We start from the raw sequence: 21,387 nt of genomic DNA, 5'->3' as shown, positions 1-21,387 counted from the left end.
ACTGCAGCTGGTAGAGGAATGAATTCTGTGGGGTTCGATTCCTTTCATGTTTTTAGAAAGAAGTGACTCCTGAAAAAGCAACTTCGTGGTGTCCCCCACCTGGCTGCTGCCTGAAACACACAGTCCTCCAAAGGCAGAGCCTGGCGTCTTCTCTCAGCTGCTGTCCTCCAAAGGACAGGGCCTGGCGTCTTCTCTAGCCGCTGCCTATGAACTGCTGCTGTCTTGTCAACAGATATTTCTGCGCCCGTGATGTGCATCTTCCTCCTACTTGCCCAACTGTAGAAACGAGCCAAGGCCTTGCACTTTCATTGGCTCTTTTAATGCTGTTCCATAATGCTGATGTCAGAACAATGTAGGGATTTTTATCAGGGGAAAAGAAAATCTCAGGCAAGGAAAACAGTTACGTACTCCATCCAAAAGACTTATGTAGTTCCTTTTGTAAGGCCCAGTCATTAACAGAGGATGACAACAGACTAGTTTTTCTTTCAGCTGACAATTGTGACTTTTTTTTTTCCAGCAGCGTGCAAGGTGTTGAAAACCTGGCAGCTGTTACCTCCTGGGATGAAGATACTTTTTTATCCTCCCTTGACAGTTTGACTCAGTGGGTCAGCACCTTTAAAGACTGCAAAGTATCCTTGAAGAGGATGGGAGCTTGAATTACTGCTCCCTCCCTCATCAATGTAAACCCTCACTGCAGGTGAAGTCTCCATCTATAGAGGTGCACAGGGGAGGAAAATGTAATGCCCTGAGCCAGATGGTTTTTATCTTGTTTTTAAAGAATAAAGGAACAAGCTAACAAGGGAGACAGCTACTTTGTTAGCTTCTTGGCCTCTCTCATGGCTTTGCATCCCCAGGGTTCCAGCTACAGAAGAGAAAGAATACAGGAAAATGTAAACACTTAAAGAAATATAACTAGAGGGCTGGCATCACGCTGCTTTCAAAGAGTTGCGAGAGCTCCACTCAATGCTTTATTTATCACTGCCCACGTTCTCAGGACGGTAAGTGGACACGCACAAAGGGGTGGAGGACAGGAGAAGAATTAGGCAAAAGCCACAATTTACTCAATTACAGAGAAAGGGGGAGCTGACAGATCCTATTAGCTCTAATGTGAGCAAAGAAAAGTAGCAATGCTCCGTTTCCACACAGCTCAGAAGCCTCGCCGTCCTTTGCCTCCATCGCACATGGTAGAAAAACTGTAACAAAGAGGCCGTGGTTCCCTTAGTGTCTATACGTATTTTTTTAAAGTTCACACTTAATGCCAAATGATGACAGAAGGAGTTGTATCTCTATCTTTCTCCTTCACTACGTTTGGTAATTTGTTCATTAAGGTTTTTAAGTGCTATTATGGCAAAAAGTATTCTTTCCTTTTGTGTTTTAAGAGGGGGTTTACACTACAAGATTGCCATTTTATCTGTTTAAAATGTTTTAAGTCACCAGTGAAACTGTGTAAACATTGTGATAAGAAAAACGTTATATTTAACAGATATAACCTTTACCTTGTATTAGTCTTGTGAGCTGTTTTTCAAAGAATCTGCCCATCTTATCTAGTCAATTTTTGGCATAAAGTTATTTATATTTATATTGATATTCCATTATTCTTTTAATGTCTGTAAGAATTATAGCGATAACCCTTTATTCAGCTCCTCCATTATTAAAACAGCTTTTCAAATTACCATTTAGTAGCCATGTCCCATTAACAATAGCAATCCTTTATATAAACTATAGAATTTAGTTATAACAATATTAGGTTGTTAGAACTCAAGTGAATTTTTTATATTTAAAGGTAAGAGATTTCTGAAAACTTATTAGAAATCTGTGCAGATGAATTTCAACTTAAGAGACTGACCCCATGAAGCCACACTCACTTTAGGCAGGCCTTGACATCTTTTTGTCTACAGATCTCGACAACAGACAGACAAAATAGCACATGTCATTTCCTTATTGTCAAATGCAACAGAGAAAAAGAGGAGCTTTTCATAAACAGCTTGTGTATTATGTACTACTTTAAACAGCTTGTGTATTATGTACTACTTTAAAAAAATCAGCAGCGGGGTAATCAAGTTCAGGGCAGTCCCGGACAGCTGCCCTGTGACCCGCTTCCATTGACCCCTGCTATTCATCACTCTTCCCCAAGATTGAGAGGGCAAGCTCCTAGGGAGTGACCACCACAATAGACAGACACAAGCCAACAGTAATCTGGTTCGAGCAAAAAACCAGATGGCACTGCAATAAATTTACAAATCTGCATTCATGGGGCTGTTAAAACACCCAGAAGCTAAAAGGCTCTGAGGGCCCCAGGAGGATCCCCTACTTCCCGAATTCTAAAGGCCATTTCTCTTTCCAAGAACACCGAGTTCATGCTCTTCACAAAGAGAATGGAGATAAAACCCTTTACAAAGAAAGGAGGGGAAAGCCTCATGACCTAATTAATCTCCAGAGCTTGGATCTCAACACTGAATGACAGATATTAGAAAAATCATTCTGGAGAAACTGGGGGGTGGGGTAATTAAAGTAGAGAGAGGGTGAAGTGAGCCTGCTAAACTAGCCATGAGGAAAAAGCATCAACTTTCTTCTAAGCACTGTACACAACAGATCCTGCAAGTAGAAGATGATTCAATAATGTGCACATTTATTATAAAATGAATCAGATTAGCCCACGTGACCTGCTGGTCCGTCTGTATGTGCTGGGCCTAATAGGCACGGTTTTCTCTCTTGCTTCAGTTTGAAGTATGAGAGAAATACATTTAGTTTAATTTTCAACAGATCAGCCTATCCATTTTCCAAATGGACCATCTGGATCAGCCTATTAAAATTAATTTATAACTTTGCAGAGTGAAAATTCGTTTGTTAGCTTAAATAAAGTTGCCAAAACTTTTTGTTGTGTCATTGTTTTTTGACAGTTGCTTCTGTGTAGTGGACCGAGAGTTTCCATCTCCAAGTTTACCTTACTCAATATTGTTCTATTGATTTCGCACACAGATCTGGTGTCTATCTCCCAATAATTAAAACTAATCGGCTTGACATCACTCTGTTTGTTTTGAAAGCTTCCTGTATTGACTCAGTTCTATTTAAAACAATGATTTCTATTTAAAAAAAAATGGGAAAACGCCTACCTGAAAAGGAGTTAACATATGATAAATAAAAAATGATTGGGGCATGTTTTCACATACTTTCCCAGTAGGTTAAAGCTATGAAAACCAGACCCTGAGGCAGAAGGAGGATTGTTGGGAAATAGTAGGATCTGAGTTCCAAATCAACGAGCAGCTCTGGTCGAGTCTAACCTCTTCAGGGCTCCATTTGTTCATCAGTAAACTGGAAACCGAATCAAATCTACCAGCTCAGCAGGGTTATTGCAGGATTAAATGAAATAAATATGCTCATTGTGGGTACCCAACACATATCACATCACTGCTCTATGTCCTAGAACAAAGGCCATAGACACAACCAATTAAAATTATCTGTACTGCTACCATTCTATACAATTTTATACTAAAAATGATTAGGTAACATTTATTTTCTAGCTATAATAATTTAATAAATAAGTAACTTAGTGACTTGTTCTGTCTCTCTAAAACATTATGAAGGTATTACAGGTTTTTACAGGTAGTGAGGACATTTTTTTTCATTCACTATTTTGGATATCTTAATGAAAAAAAAATATGAGATTGAACTTTCACAAGTTCACAAGTTACCTCTGGAAAGCAGGGCACAGAGTCCTGAGAAAAAGGGGATTATATTCTCTCTTTTTTCTCCCCTATGTCTGTGCTATGCAAACATGTGAGTATGGATGTACACGTGTGCATGGATGTGGAGGTCCTCAACCACTGTACCTCGTTCATTGCCAATCTCTCCTGGGATCCCTTGTAATCCCTTTGCAGTGCTGGATTACAAGTGGCCTGCTACACTCTGGGTCCTGGGGACCTCAACTCTGGCCCTCATGCTTCCATGGCGAGTACTTTAAGCACTGAAGCATTTCTCCAGTCCCACAGAAAGAGTTTTAAAGTAATCTCAATAGTAGACTTCACTTGGGGGGTGGGGTGGGGCTAAACAAATTAAACAAATCCAAACAGAGGAAGCCCACCCACTCTGTTCGTTCTGTTGTTGTTATTTAAATGTATGACGAACCTTAGCCGGGAATGAGGTCCAGGCTTGTAATTCCAGCACTCAGGATGCTGAGGCAGGAGGCCTATGACACCAAATCTTCTAGTCTGGACTATTTAATGAGACCCTGTCTCAGAATTTTTTTTTTATTAAAATTAAAATGTATAAACAATTCTTACTGGGAAATAAATATTAGTATTAACTATTCCATGTCCATTCTATGAAACACTTAAGGTCATCTTGCCTAAGCAAGACCTCTTTGCTTTAATTTAAATATTGAATATATATTCTGACTATCAGATAACGTTACCTGACTGAAATTGATGACCATTGGCCAGATCAACTTCAGAACACTGGGCTCTTGATTTAAACTCCAATTTTTAAGAACAACAGTCAAGGGCTTCCTGTCTTTTGTTTTTTGGTATTTTTTTTTTAAAGCTTTTTATTTTAAGTAAGACTGAATTTCATACCTGTCTAAGTGAATTCTTCTCTGGTATTATCTTCCTAGGGGGTTCGCCATTATTACAGTCTTCTCTCTCTGAGGAATTCTGTGAAAGAAAGTAAGCTTTAATTCAGTTCTCATTATCTTCAATCTTACTCTGTGGGAGAAAACTGCATTACATTTCTAACTCTGTAAGCTAGAATACCATGTATATTTATGCATTTGAAGATTTATATACATACAGACATACACACATGTAAAGGAAACCATATGCCCATGTATATAAATAAATTTATGTTGGGATCTGGCTGGGAGGAAGAATGTCTGCTTAAACACTACTCAGTAGGATCACACTGACTAGAAGTCTAGTTTATCATACTCTGACACTGGGATATTAAGAAAGTCCTAGGCTGTGTTGGGCTGGTAGTGATGCAGGCCTTTAATCCCCAGAGCTTTGGAGGCAGAGGCAGGCGGATCTCTGAGTCCTGCCTGGTCTACAGAGTGAGTCCCAGGACAGTCAAAGTCATAGGCCACATTTAGCTGATGACAACTTAAATTATAACTATTACATTCTCTTTTAAGTAATTAGTTTCCAACTGTTTTAAATGTTGGTTGATACTGGTCTGGACTCTTTTTCATCTCATATTTTACTTTTCTTTCTTTCACAAAAGGAGCATAGTTCTTATTAACACAATTAGTGTTTAACCTGTGCTTTAAGATTAGAGCCCAATTTTTCGTCACTATCAGTTCAAATAGTAGCTACAAGATCCTAAAACATCAATGGGATTTTTATATACAGAAGAAAAGCAATTCAATTAAAAACAGATTCAAATGTGCTCAAAACTGGCTGAGTTTGGTACTGTAATCCCAACACTTGGAAGAGAGGCAGGAGGATCTTTTGAGTTTTAAGTTTCAGGGCCAGCCTGGTCTGCTAACGAGACCCTCACAAACAAACAAATGAACAAACAAACAAACGAACAAAGGACTACAAATGTTAGCCATTTGCAAAACAAACAGAAAATCCCAATTACATTTATTTGAATTCTCTATAAAAGTAACAGTTTATAGCTTACAGCTGACAGATTTGTTACATTATATAAAATCATCACATTCTAACTGGAGTTACACATTTCCAACATACAAATTTACCTGGAAAATTTCATAATGTATAAAATTATTATATAATCACCACTGTGTTGTAAATCAACATGGAAGATATTCAGTTTTGGGAGAAAAAAATAATTTGAAATTATGCAAAGATTTTACAATTTATAAAAAATGTACCTGCTAGTTTAGTAGCCTGCTAGTTGAGCAGCCTCTGGGTGATTCTTACCTGTGTCAACTAGTTACTCTTGAGCTTACCGACTCAGGAGGAGATAGGTGAGCTAATGGCTGTAAAGCATTACAAATGAGGAAACCCAGCACTGTTGTTTTTGAGACAGGGTCTCTCTCACTACACAGCCTTGGCTGGCCTAGAACTCTGCCAGAGTGCTGGGATTAAAGGCTAGGTACTATTGTTAAGAATTCTTAACAAGAAAAAAGGAGGAAAAATCTGTACACACTGTTAGTTTAGAGCTGGGTTTTGTTTTTTGTTTGTTTTGTTTTTTAAATGGGTTAACCAAACATTTATTCTGGCCAAGTCATTATTAAAAGAAAGCCAACCAAGAATGAAAAATACAGTACAACTGTTAAATAGAACAGTAGCAATGCCAAGTGATTGGGATATAAGGGGCAAGGAACTGGTTACCTAATATTGAAGGAGAAATGTGGAGTGTCAGTGAGTTAGAGATGAATAATCACTCCCAACCTGACAGTAACAAAGAATGATGAAATTGCCACATGAGCCTAATATGTCACCTGGGTGGTCCTCAGAAACCTCTCCACCAATACTCAGGAGAGTCCAAGTACTTGCTATCTGCACTCTTAGTGAGAAGGAATCCGGACAAGAAAGGTACCCAACTGCTCTAGTCAACAAATTAAGTTACAGTCAAGAAACTCAAGAGTAACTAGTTGACACAGGCAAGAATCATCCAGAGGCTACTAAACTAGCAGGCTACTAAACTAGCAGGTGAGCTTTTCATAAATAGTAAAATTGTTACATAATTCCAAATGTATCTCCATAAGATACTTAAGAAAAAATAGTAACTCTACAGTGGAGAAATCTGGCAAATAACATACTAATAATATATGTCTTGGTTTAGAGATGAAGCTTTGCAGAAGTAGTTCCTGAGGACCAGGGTTCAATTCCCAGCATCCACATGGCAGCTCACAATTGTCTGGAGCTTCAGTTCTAGAAGATCCAATGCCCTCTACTGACCTCCATAGGCACCAGGCACACACAGGGTGCGCTGACATACATGCAGGCAAAACACCTACACACATACAAATTAAAAAGCTAAAATAAACAAACATATTTAGGATGAACACATCACATTTGAAATTAGTTTCCTTGCCCCACACAGAAAACATCTACTCTGGGTTGGGGAGATGGCTAAATAGTAAAAGTGTTTGCTATACAAGCCTAGAGATCTAAGTTTGAATCCCAAAATTCATGTAAAGCTTCTCTAATCTCAGCACTCCTGCAAAATAGGAAGCAGACAAGCTTGTGGGCCAGCTAGTCTGTCCAACAGTAATGAACAAGACACCCTGTCTCCGACAAGGTGGGAGTTAGGTGACAGCCACACATAAGTGCAGTGGTCATGGGTACCTGTGTGCACGAATGCTCCCATCTACTCATTAAGATAACAGACTAGCCCAAAATGAAGGGAAGCCTATAAAATTCAATAACAACAAAAGGCCAATGTTAATAAATAATAGTTCCTACTTAAAAGGGAACTAAAGACTACTAATTTTAATATGTGATCTGAGGTTTTTTTTCCCCCCATAAAGGCCAATATTGAACAACTGGGGGAAAAATCTGAGAAAGACTTTGTAGATATGCTAATATTAAATTCTAGAATGTTTCCTAACATTTCACTTTCATTCTGACAATTTTACCACTCCCACAAATTTTTACAGTTAAACTTCTTCCCACTGAAAATCACTTATTTTGTTTTAGCTCAATAATTTTGACTTTTCCAAAATGCCATACAATGGACTCATAAAACATGAGCATTTGAATCTGTTTTTTTCCTTGCACATCATAACATTTTTGAGATCTACTCAGGCTACTATTTTATAACAGTATTTCCTTTCTTCTCCTCTCATTTTAGACACAGTCTCGACTGTGGCTCACACAGGTTGGTCTGGAGATCACAGCAGCCCTGGCTCCCCAGGTATTACTAGGTATGAGCCACCACGCTCGCTCTTTTCATTATCAAGTTCTATTCTATGACAGGGACATACCCATCTCTTTTCACAGTCAATTTCCTGCTTTTGATCTTACACTATATAGCAAGTCTTTAACTTTTGAATGGTTCAGAAAAAATAGTTCAATGTGAGTGTATGTGTATAGAGATAATAAAAATGAGGTAGCATAGCATTTGGTACACATATGTAAAGAATATAAAGGGACTGTTTGTACTATTCTTTCAATTTTCTATACATCTGAAAATTATGCTTAAAAAACGTAAACTCTGGGCTGTTATTGTTTGTTGTCACTCACACTCATGTGCTTTGGCCTGGTCCCTAGCTGGTGCACTGCTTTGGGAGTGGAAGCAGTGGAAGAGGCCTGGTTGGCAGTGGTGGGCCAGGGAAGGAGGGTTCAGCCCTGCTTCTAGTCCAAGATCTCTGCTTCCTGTTTCTCTTCACAACATGCTCCTGATGTCAGAGACTAAGTGGCCCCAGGGGCTCTCTTCCTTCCTGGTCATGATGGACTCTAAACTGTGATCTGAAATAAGGGCCTCCTCATTTAAGCTGCTTCTACCAGTTATTCTGTCAGTGAGGAGAAAAAGAACTAATCCAGAGGTCAAACCTGATTAAAATACTTTAAAAAATAGGGGTGGGAGGAGAGCTGCAAGTCAAAACTTTTGGGGGTGAATCCCCAATATTTTACTGAGACCTTTTTCCCTCTTGAGACAGGGTCTCATGTAGCCCATCTCCACTGGTTATGTAGACAAGGATAACCTTGAGCTCTGATCCTCTGCTCTCTATTGCCCCAGTGCTTGGAGGCAGTCATATATACCACCAAGTCTGACCAGGAATCAAATCCAGGGCTTTGTGCATTCTGTACACAGTCTAAAAACTCTAGAAACTTATTTACATCTTCAGTACCTGAAACTTACATCCTGTCACAAAACCCTAAGCAAATATGACTGCTGAAAATAATTTACTTCCAACAGCCAGAACACCTCATTACAATAGAGAATAAGTTCAATGTATTTTGAGTCCTTGAGCAAAAACTAGCCCCCCTCCAAAATTCTGTGAACAATAGCACTATGAAAAAGATTCTAGAGCCAGCAAGTGAGATGGCATCACAGATAAAAAGACACTGACTTCCTGACAACCTGAGTTCTATCCGTAGGGACCACACAGTGGAGGGAGAGAACTGACTCCCAGTTTGTCATCTGACCTCCAAACACAAGCCATGAAGCATGTACACACTTTTACACACACACACACACACACACACACACACGCACACACACACACAGAGATATTAAAAAACAAAAAATTAAAGATTCTATAAGCTTTTTACCTTTTATATTAACCTAAAAGGTATTTTTTCACCTTAGATTAAATGCTTAAAATTAAAAAGAGATGTAACTTTCACTTAAGTTTAGTTTTGGGAAATGTGGTTTTTTGAGACAGGGTCTCAGATATATAGCCCAGGCTACAGACATAATATTGATAACAGAGGGGATGGTAGTATAAAAAGATAAAAATATTAATAAAGACAATAAAGGTGAGATATTATGCAGTCAGATCTCAAATGCATTTCTTGGAAAATATCTCAGAAATAACTGTTGATAAAAATGTAACCACAAAAAAAAAAAAAAAAAGTTCAGAGATGGCATGGTGGCACATGCCTTCAATCCCAGTACTTAAGAAGGTAAGGCGAGTGGACTCTCACAAGTTCAAGGCCAGCTTGGAATAAACTGTAAGACTCTGTCTCACAAAGCTCTCTCAGATGATAAACTGTCTCAAAATCAGCGCATCCAAATTTAAAGTATTCCTTAACCCATGCCTGCCATTTCTAGATCAGCTCCTTACCTTCTGGCTTTCTAGACTTAGGTTCCCATTACTCATTATTTCCTTCATTATTTACTCATTACTCTTTTCTTTCAGCATATCTGAGTTTCCAATGGCAGTTTCTTCCCTTGATTCTATTTTAATATACTCAAGACTACCTCCACCTTCCCTCTGCCTCTCCTCTGGTAGACAATACCGCTTACCATGACCAGCTCAGACACCCCTGCTTCCATCTGACCCCGACACAGTCCACACCTACGATCAGGACCGTCATGCTAAGAAGGCTATTCTGGAGCTCAAGAAACATAAATCAGACATGGTGGTGCACACCTATGAGTTCAAGGCCAGCTTGTCTACATAGCAAGTTCCAGGACAGCCAGAGCTATATAGAAAAGAGATCCTGCCTCAAAGAATGAAGACTTTTATGGTACCTACTTACCTGACCCAAACTCAATACATTACAACCCTAGCAATCTGGCCAATTTAACTCCACAAAGCACCACACCATTTACATGACATCATTTATCATTCATCACTTTTCTATCTTCTTTTATTCTTTTCCTTTCTCCTTCTACTTTTCCTCCTCCTCTGTCCCCCTCCTTCCTCTCAGACAGAGCCTCACTATTTAACTGAGGCCAGCCTCTACGTGTGACAATGCTCCTGCATCAACCTGAATGCTAGGGTTACAGGTATGTGTCATCATATTTGGCTCTTTTGTGACAGTTTTGTTCTACAGGTCAGGATGACCCTGCACTCAGTATGTGGTCAAGGGTGGCCTCCCATCTCCTCCTCCCAAGTGCTGGAGTTATAAATATGCATATCACACCTTTGCTAACTGTACCCCCACCCCTGTGTGTAATAGTAGCCTTCTTTCCTAATCTCTTTGTCTACTAAAACCTTAAAACCTCAATTCTCAATTCCAAGTTTGGTGAGAAGGCCCAGTGAAAGATATCTGTCACCAAGGCTGATGATCAGAGTTCAATTCCTGGGACCTTTTTGGTGTAGGAAGAGAGTCAAGCTGTCTTATAACCTTAATTTGAGTACCCCAACATTTATACATTTAATTTACTGCCTACACACACACACACACACACACACACACACACACACACACACACACACACACACACACAATGGGAGGGGGTGGGAATTAAATAATTAAAAAAATCTTGACTCAAATGACACCTAAACACCATGATAGCTCTCTCTCCAGCTCAACACATTACATAAAACAGGGTCAATAGATGCTCAAATAAACACGACCCAGTCAGCTGTGGAGTGCACACCTTTAACCCCAGCATTCAGGAAGTGGGGGTGGGGGACGACAGACATGAGAGCATGCAGCATTTTTTTAAGATTGAATGATGGGCTGTAGCCTGAGTGAGTTTGAAAGACATCACTTAGAAGCAAAATAACAAGTTTCAAAACTACACGTAACATTTTTTAACTTTGACTTGTGCTTCAGGTTTTATTTTATTATTATTATTATTATTATTATTATTATTATTATTTTGCTTTTTAAAAAACTACTTATGTATTTAATGTTTTGACTGCATGCTTATGCCTGGTGACATGAGAGACAATGAAGGTTGTTGGCTCTTGTGGACTGATGTTACACAAGGTTGTGCGCCACCAAGGAGGTGCTGGGAATCACAGCCGGGTCCTCTGGAAGAGCAGCCGGAATGCTCCCAAACACCAAGCCATAGTCTAGCCCCAGTGCTGCACTTTTCACTGGAATGATTCCAATGACTCTGTAACTCAGCTATCATCTCAGCAAAGCAGGTAAGTTCTGGCAACCTTCAACACTGGATCTGAACCCTCTTAAGGTAGAACCCGGGCCTGTGAGACAGCTGATCGGGGAGACACATTCCATTATAGATGACCAGAGGTCAATTCCCAGATCCAACAAGGTGGCAGGAGAGAGCCAACCAAGAGTTGTCCTCTGACCTCCATATATTTATTCATCATGGCATGTACACACTTGTACATGTGTGCGTGTACACACAACCACAAAATAAGCAATTAAAAAATCAGAACCCAACTGTTCACTGCCATGTAGAATGGCAAACACATATGAAGAAAAGGACCTAAGACTATGTGGCCAGTTAAGTTAGTAACTGGAACAACACTTTTTCACATCAACTTTAACCTCCAAATACACAATTTCCAATTTACAAAAACAAAAGTTATTTTTACAAGGTTAAAAGGTAATTTAACTACATAAAAAATAGTAAAAAAAAAACTCTTCAGTGAAATGTGACATAAAATAAACACACACACACACACACACACACACACACACACACACACACACACACACACACAGAGTAGGCCAGAAAATTCCCAATACTTGGGAGGCAAAGGCAGGAGGATCACTGAAAGTTCAAGGGCAGCCTAATCTGAGTAGTAAGTCCCAGGCAGCAAGTGCTACAGAGTAAGATACTATCTCTAAAGATAAAACCCCACCAACACTCTGGGTGTGTCTGCATTTGAAAAAAATGTAATCAATTTTCCTGGGACTAAGGGGAGAAGTATGGGTTAAGTAAGTTTAGAAGCTTATTGGGGGCTGGAGAGATGGCTCAGCGGTTAAGAGCACTGACTGCTCTTCCAGAGGTCCTGAGTTCAATTCCCAGCAACCACATGGTGGCTCACAACCATCTGTAATGGGATCCTATTCCCTCCTCCGGTGTGTGTGTCTGAAGACAGCGGCAGTGTACTCATATAAATAAAATAAATAAATCTTTAAAAAAAAAAAAAAAGCTTATTGAAGGTTCCTATTCAAGGAGCAGTTTTTAGGGAAGACCTGAAGTGTCCTCATAAAATAATCCTCTCTGGCATATTTCCACAGACAATAGCTTCTCTGGTGAGCTACCATTTGGCATACTCTATTAAACCACAGCCACATCAAACAAAGTCTGCACATCGTGTTTAACTTCTACAGAACCCCAATCCAAGCTTTCGAGGAGTGCTATTTTTCAGCAGTGCGCAGATCCAAGCGCAGTGGTAGGAACCAGACAGGATAGAAAGCACTGCCTGGGAAACCCCAAAGAGAACTGCCATCAGGCCTGCTTTCCTCCCTAGGACACAAGTCAAAACCCTGCCAAGGAGGTTTATCCCCTGCTACACTGTCTGACACTAATTATAAAAATACTACAGATGCAGCCTTTCTCAAAATGCAAAGGGATTGTGTGTATTTGCAAAGAACAACTATTTTTTATGCTTCCAAATTCTTAATCCTGTTTGGAGCTGTCAGTGGGGGTTAATGGAAGCCTTGGATAGGAGAATTCCAATCTGGTTGGCAGATGGATAGGTTGGTTATAGCTGCATAACTATGTCTTGCCTGCAGGCACAATTCAGAACACTGTTAAAGCAATATAAAGTCTCTGTCAAGCTGAACCATTTGGATCAGTAGCAAGGAGAAATAATAATAAAAAAGAAGTTCATTTCTGGGCCTTGTGCATTTATGCTAGTATGCAGAATCTGATTAATTGTCATAGTGTGCTGGTCTTCTATACCTCAGATTTCTACTTCTGGAGGAGATTTTGCATGCTAATATAATCATTCTCCCTCTTGAGACATTAGCAAATAATCAAATGAAAAACAGGATCATAATTTACTGAGATTCAAGCAATTCTCTATGCAAATTTGACTTGTTATTGCTGCTGCCTCGTTAATCTGAATGCCTTTGACAAACTCCTTTGATTTATGAACTCATGACAACTCCAATGTGTATATATTTTGCTAGATTGACATTATCATTAAGAGTGGGTGGACTGAGCTCACATGAATGGCTGATTTTATTCGCTGGTGTCTGCTGCTCAACAGCTGAGCATCTCCTCCTCACAAAGCCCCTGAGCGGCAGGCTCTTCCCATCTTCCCATCCATTCATCATCTCGATGTTAATTGGCCCAGGCTTTAAGCAAATTTTCAACACGATTTAAAGGCACGATGACACTGATTACTGACCCTCTGCCATACGGTGCCTATTGATTAACCTGACAGAGATGATGAGCTTGAGGAAAACTAGGTGTGTGGGGGCCTCAGGGAGAAAAATATATTGTCTATGCAGGCAAACACTTGTCATTACCTCACAAGCCAGAATCTGCACAGCACAAACTCTTAAAAACACTACTGCTTTGATACCTACAGCTAAGACAGAAAGTGCTTTCTGTATTCACAGATATTACAAATATGTCATGTCAAACACACTGACACATTCAGTAGTTAGAACAATTCCCTGGGTAGATGGTTGCCTTTCGAACAATTATACTTGTGCTGGCTGTGTGTATGTGTGTGTTTATATATTAAATTAGAAGTACTGGGGTGGCCTAGTAGTATTTTATTATGCAAGAAAAATAAAAACAAGGAAATAAAGGAAAGAAGAAGGGAGGAATTAAATAATCAGGGCCAGTTTCACTATGATTAAAACAGGCTACATTCTGTCATTAAAAGAAAAGATTTTCTCAAAAAGAAAGAAACCCAATTTCATTTCAGAAATTCTGTTTTCTATTCTTTCAATACCACAACCTGACTCCAAACTATTCAACACAGAAATTATCAGCAGAACATTTAGACAAAGCAAAATAGTCTTAGAGTCTGACAAACACAGTTCTTAAACTCTTGCTTGCCTGCTTGCAACAACCATTGTGCAAACTGTCTATTTGGAGAATGTGTGAACAATCTTTGAGGTTAAGCTTCAGAAAACCTAAATTCCTCACTATTAAGAAAATATAAACATTCAAGTTAATAGAAGGAAAGTACAAACATTGGTAACAAACAAAAATCTGCTCAAGATACTGCTAGGTCTGTAAATGCACACAAGCCATGCAGCACGCCATCAGGGGTCAGAAAGAGCATCTTCAGATTGGGACAGTTATTATTTAAAACAAAGCCAGCAAAATATCCTCCCTCTGCCACACATCACCTTGTTTACTCACGAGTCCTGGGGGACAGCCAGTGTACAGTTTTATACACAGGGATTTTGGAGCAGCACTAACGCTTATTTCAAAGCTAAAATAATAGAAAACTGAACAGCCCGACTATACTCGCTATTACAGTGACATGGGCTGTTAATGTAAGAGATCAAATGTTCCTCAAGTCAAACAGCATTGGTGCCTGTTATTCTGGAACATGCAGCTCACTCCCTAAAAGCCTGCCTCCTGCTCTTCTAAGATAAACAAGCTCAGCTCAGCACTGAGGCGCTCTGATAAAGACAGAGAAGAGCTGTTCTAGGGGAGACAAGACAAGAGGGCGCCGATGCTGCTTCTGCTCACTTTCGAGCCAAGAAACATTGTAATCAAGACAATATCTTAGTATTTTATCATTAAAAGTATAAGATATAAGAGAAAAACAAATTTGTAGCAATCAATATAGGGACCATTCTCCAAAACAGCTAAAACGGTTATCTCTGTTTTCTGAAGAGAGAGAGGACAGCTGTCTGAACATATTTAGCTTTGTGTCTTCTTAATCAAAGATTTGAACATCAATTTAGCAATGACTCTAAGTGTGTATATACATATATATATATATATGAATTTTTAATTGAGTTAACATGTTCTACACCAGAATGACAGTCTATTTAAACATTAAACTAAGTTTTTGGGTTCTAAAGACTTAATTGAAAATCAAGTCATACTTTATTCCTTACCTTTTCAAATTTGTAGACTGTGAATTTTTAAAAGTATTTTATTCACTTCAACATGACAATGCAGTCACCAAGCTCTAATAATATGGCTTAATATTTCAAACTGAACTAGAACAAGAAAGTAAACCCCTGAATGGTCACATAGGCTGGTTATTTTCCTGTCAGACCAAAACTAATATGCCTTTTAAAAATATTTTCATACATATATTTCATGGTTTAAAAACAAAAACAGCTGGATGGTGGTGGTGCATACTTTAGGCCCAGCACTCTGGGAGGCAGAGGCAGGCAGACCTCGGAGTTCCTAGGGCTGTCAGGGTTACCTGACAAAAATAAAATAAAAACAAAAACAAAAACCAGCCCCCTCACCTCAAACTCACAAGGCTAAATAAACACAGTAAAATAAGATGTAATATTTGCCAAGAGAATGTGAGATTGAAAGACTCAAATAAAAAGCCAAGCATATCTAACATATGACCAAAACCACAAGTAGTTTAATTTACTTCTACACAAAACTTTTAAGTTTAAAAGCAATTGAAGAGTATTATCCCTCCTGATTCAAGCTCTTATCCCTCCTGAATATGTACTGGGGAGAATTTCATCTGTGCCCAATTTCCTTTGCTGTTTTTTTAAATATATTATCTTTTCCAGGGATCATCACATAGTTATTTGCTTGCAAGTTAAGAGGTGAAACTTGCTTCTCCTAAGAACACCTGGTTAACACTGTACTTCAAAGGCATCTGCATTATATAGACCTTTCAGGCCAGCAGCTAGAGAGCCTTGGGACATCCACCCAGTCCCCGGTGAACTGTGACCTCTAGCATGCCTACTCCTCACGTGTTCTCTAGGTTCTTTTAAAATTATTTTCCAGGGGTTGGGGATTTAGCTCAGCGGTAGAGCACTTGCCTAGCAAGCGCAAGGCCCTGGGTTCGGTCCCCAGCTCCGGGAAAAAAAAAAAAAAGACAGAATAAAATTATTTTCCTTGCCTTGGGTATCTTCCTTGCTTAGGTATTACTTATAGTTCAACAATATCATCAAAGAAATTTAAGACTTGCTGAAGTGTTAATATCACCCAAGTGATTACTAATCTGGAACAAAAATATAAAGCACCCTAACTAAATAAGTAATTACAGAACAATACAAAACAATCAAAACGGACCATTCTGTGTTCCGGTTTTGGTATTTATTCTTATTGTAAAGTTGATTATATTTGGCCATTCTCTTATTTCCTTTATTATTAACAAGTTATTCTAATTACCCTACAAAACTTAACTATTTTATCAAATATTTCTTACAATTACAAACTGCTCTCCTCACTAGTTGTAAATATTTGGTCCTGCATAGCTCTTTAATGAATGTATGTTTTAAAGAACAGAGGTTTAAATAAAGAAGCAGCAGCGTGCACCACACTTTATACTCCTTGTTTTTCTCTAAAATGCTAAGTATGCTAACTACATTCTTACACTGACCTTGGTCCTTTTTTATTGTTTTTACTGTAACCCTTGCTTTCTCATTTTTTATAACATCTATTATAGAAAGGGGGGTATGTTTTTAAGAAGGAAAGGAGCTAACATAACTTAATCCACTGTGTTGTCAGGTTTCTAAGCAGGCTGACATGGAGGTAGGACTGGACTAAGAATTTAAAACTAAGCGAAGCACATTTCTTTCCTGACAGGCCCAAGGTTACACACCAACAATTCACTTGTTTGAATGTTAATGCTAACGCTACCAAACAAAATGAAAATAAAACTAAGCCACAACTTGGAGTTCCATAGTAGTATAAAAATATATTTGTGATGATAAAGTAATTTTACTTTCCCAGGAATAAGTAATCTTGTTTCTGTCTGTTTAATACAATGCTGTTTGACAAATAACAGATTTTAAAAGTATTTTCTCCAACAGAAGAATTTAACAGTAGAAATTCTTCCTATTTAAAAAAGACAAAAGTTAAAAGGATATGTTTGCATGTTGTTTTAAAAAACTAATCCTTGAATCTGCAGTCTTAAGTTGCTGTGATGCTGGGGGATATCGTGTGCCTCTGGTCCTCCATTCTACTAACTGTGCTCCACTCTGTTTACATTTCCACCGTCTGCGGCTTAGTTACGCTAATACTATTGTCCACAGTCTCTGTTTTCTTGATGCATAATCATAAGAAACCTAGACTATTTTTACAAAATTATTTCCTGTCACTTAGTAGAAATGAAGAATTTTCTTTAGAAATATTAATAATCCTTTGTTGATTAAAAATAAGTGAGAAACATTAATTCAATATTCCTGAATATTATAGTTTTGTTCATCACCACTTTGGAACAAAAATATAAACAATCCCAACTAAAAAAGTAGCTGCCAAAGAGAAGATAGGTGGGTAATTCTGATAATGTATGAACTTACCGATATTTGATCATTCTCTTCCTTTATTATTGAGAAACATTCTATTCTTGTTTTCCAGTGGTCTTTTCTACTGAGAACATAGTCCTTACAATTACAAACTCAACTCTTCTCCGATTTTTATAAATGTCTCGTTTCTGAGGCTGAAAACCTTGGCCCAGTCTAGCTCTTTAAAGTGGCCATTCAATTTAATGCTACTTTTCTCACCAAAATTTAAGTTAGGGTAATTTTAATCTTGCAATAAAATCTAGTATTAGGTCTCACCAATAGTATTTTGTTACTTTATGGAATTAAAATTAAAAAACTGCCTTGTTTACTGTAGAGTCTAACATCTATAAAACACTAATTTTAATGTCACAGCAGAAAGCTTTGAAATCTATAATATTCAGGTTTTAGCATCAGTGTGTCCTGCCAACATTCCCTCTGTGAAAATCAATGACCATTCCTTGCTTCTGCAGACAATGAAGAAACAGTTGGTTTCAAAACCAGTTGCCTCTCCCTGCCTGCTGTACAAAGGACATTCTGGGGAGTGGTCAGTAAAGAGAGCAGTCATTTCTAAATGCCAGTGCTTCCCGACATCTCCTTTCCTTCTGCGTGGAATGAAGCCTGAGAGCACTGACTGGTGGGTCATTCGACCCACGAGGGCCTGGAAAGGTTTCAAGAATAACAGAGGTCATGTAATTGCCAAAAGAGCATTAGCCACTCAATCATAATGGATAATTAAATGACCTACATGATTCCTGAAATAGCTGCTCTATATTTGGTCTATTACTTGCGTCCCTCAAGATAAGCTACTTGTCTGGTCTGCCTTGACCCGCAAAAGTCCAACCTGCTCCTGGAAACTAGCTGCATGCTTCTATTGCTTTGAAACCCCACCAGACTATGCTTTCAGGAGGACACACATAAAAAAATCAATCTTGTATCCTTCTCCCTATTGTGCTCTCTGGAATACAAATGACTAAATAAAAAAATTAGTAAATCGTTGGCTTAGATCTTTGAGGGAATAGAAGAAAAGAAAAAAGCCGCAAGAACATTACAAAAAGAAAACTACGATGACTCCTTTTAAAAAACTTTTCCTTGTATGCCTGAGAAGAATTTTCCATTTGATTATAAAGTTTGAGATATTTATTTTATAGGCTGTGGCAAGTCATTAAAACACCAAGTGCCTAGGATGCATTTTTTTTTTTTTTACAGTGTAGGCTATTGGACACTTTACTGGCCTTGTTTTTTAGTCCCATATGGCAAAGTAAAGTGCCTCGCAAAAAAATCAAATACATACGGTACTGGTCGTTCACGTAATAAAATTGGCAAAAATATCTCTCAGGTTTTCGTATCTCTCAATAGTTTAACTCACTAAAATACTTGATTAGAAAATACAAGCAAACAGGAGCCAGCCGCGTGGACTATCAAAATGATCCTTGAGAATTGCCTGTGTACCTAGAGGTGACTTCATCTAGCAAACACTCAGAGAGGCAAGAGACAGGGAAGCAAAGACAACCTACAATAACAGCATGGGACAGAGATGTGAGGGACAAAGAACTAACATTTAGAATACCCTAGAGGCTAGTAGGATTTTTCTGTTTCCACAGGAAATTATGTAGCTTGGGGCTACCGGCTACCCTGATCTCTTACTAGTACATGAATGGCTTATTAAACCTAGAACATATCTGTTTTAGTTAACTTCAGGGTAGGGAGGGGGCAAAGGGGAGGAGAGAACAAAATGTACTTAAATGCTGAATTTTTTCTCCAGGCTGAATGCCTTTCATCCAATAAGACATTCAGAGCAGTGACCCAGCAAATGGATTGCAAAAGCAATCTTCCGTCCCGGCACCACATTATCATTCCTGTCCAGTGTTCTCCATGAGATATCTCAATCAGCTGTGTGTAAGTGACAACGCAGCCCATTGCTGGGTTAATTAAACATTTGACTTTAACACCCTCCCCGTCATTAAGCAAATAAAAACAGATAATTCAAACTGCACTTCATCCTCGGGGTACACAACACACATGTCAAAATTAAGAGAGTCCAAGGCCTCCGGGGAATTCCATTGAAGCTATAATCAGTTTAAATCTTATCTGGTTTATCAATTATTCTATTGATTAAACCAAAGCGATTATACACAACTCCTCTGCCACATGGGATTGATGTCAGCAGAGCAAGAAAATAACTCCAGGAGGTTCCAAACTGATTTAAAAAGCGACCAACAGACAGACCAATAATAGTCGATTATTACATACCAGTGATCCATATACTGAGGAGTGGATTCTTAGTTTCAGGCGGTGAAGTGAACTGTTTCCAATCACTACGTCTCCCTGATATACCTACAGTTGATGCCAGTAAATTTATGTTGTGGGAGATCAACATTTATTCTACTGATTTAAGCAGAGGCTAGCACTCTCAGCAGCCGAGATATATGTTATAGAGACCAGCCCCTAACTCTAAAAGAGAAAAGCTCGGGCAGAGAGAAGGAAAACTGTTTAATTTCCTTCCCTATGTGCCATGCACACATAGTCCACAGTAACATGAAGGGCGGAAAGGGACACACATGAGACCCAGTTCTGAAATTCTCCCCAAACCCAGCTATTCCATTTGAAAACACCATAGTTCTGAAAAACAGACTCTAAGACATCACAAAGACCTTATCACAGAGTCATAATTTCTTTTATTAATTCCAAGGGCAAACATCTTCGATACTATTAGTAGTGCTAAAAATGAATAAAATGTTGATATCTGAACCCTAACATCAAACTTCTCCAGAAAAATTTGCCCATGATTTAGGTGTCCACCTGTCCAATCCATTGTGTACTCTCCTTCAAGTTTCCATGACCCTTAACCCCTCAAGGCTATGCCTTTCTGTATACCAGAAAAGCACTATAAAACCCAGTAACAAAAATGGGAGGAGGACCCCGGCCCCTCCACACCTGAAATCTGTGCACTAGTCCTGCTCAGGAAGGGGATGTGTGCACTGCCATGTTGGCACCACATGTGCATTCAACCGGAAATTAACTTATCTCTTTCAGATTTCCTGTTTTCAGGCAGACTAAGTAAGAAACTGCATTAGCATGCTGTATTCTACACTCCCCACTAGAAACACTGAGGGTGCTATTTGTAATTGTGTTCTTTTTAAGAGGTTTGTTCTCTGCAGCTGTTTTCTGCTTGCAGTGTATTTTGTGTAATCAGCACATCATCATAAATACATTGGCTGTTCCCCTGAGGGTAGCTGTCAGTGTTTAATTTACAGAACAACCTGGCCAATGTGAATTGTAACACACTAGCACTATGGCAAGGAGTTACCACACTCTGTGAAAAACGGGTTTCTATGAATTTTTATATCAAGAGCTTATCCCAAGACAATTTAAGCTTTAGAAATACTGTTTAAAATAAGTACCTTCTACCTTGAATGGAATAAACTCATTGATAGGAGAAGACTTGAAGTAACTCCCAAAGCCCAAGTGAGCACAGAAAATGATCCACCAGCAGGAGGCACTGTAGCAAATGCCATCTCACTTTAATACCTGTAGAGCTGCCAAAGTCACCAGTGACCCCTGAAAGGGTGTCTAAAGGAAAAGAAAAACTATTCAAGAGATATACTAGGGTGACATGGGTATCCATCACTCTTTTCCGCTGGGGTGAGTTATACTGGATATGATAGTAAATACATTGTTTTTCTTCAACTGCTATTGA

The 21,387-nt window shown here is 38.8% G+C and overlaps 1 protein-coding gene across 6 annotated transcripts in view; it reads right to left on the bottom strand.

Moving 5' to 3' along the window:
* Positions 1–21,387, bottom strand: part of Btrc (beta-transducin repeat containing E3 ubiquitin protein ligase) — a 165,070-nt gene that overhangs the window by 71,779 nt on the left and 71,904 nt on the right. For 5 of the 6 annotated variants that reach the window (XM_032892065.1, XM_032892069.1, XM_032892066.1 and 2 more), the window contains one exon: positions 4,572–4,649. The exons of the other annotated variant lie outside the window; for it this stretch is intronic. In XM_032892065.1, coding sequence (XP_032747956.1) covers positions 4,572–4,649 — 78 coding nt within the window. The remainder of the gene's footprint in view (positions 1–4,571; positions 4,650–21,387) is intronic. 6 annotated transcript variants of the gene reach the window in all.

Source organism: Rattus rattus, chromosome 2, assembly GCF_011064425.1.
Source record: "Rattus rattus isolate New Zealand chromosome 2, Rrattus_CSIRO_v1, whole genome shotgun sequence".
Taxonomy (NCBI): Eukaryota; Metazoa; Chordata; class Mammalia; order Rodentia; family Muridae; genus Rattus; species Rattus rattus.
The sequence above is the reverse complement of the archived record's forward strand: the minus strand, read 5'-3'. Positions and strand labels throughout refer to the sequence as shown.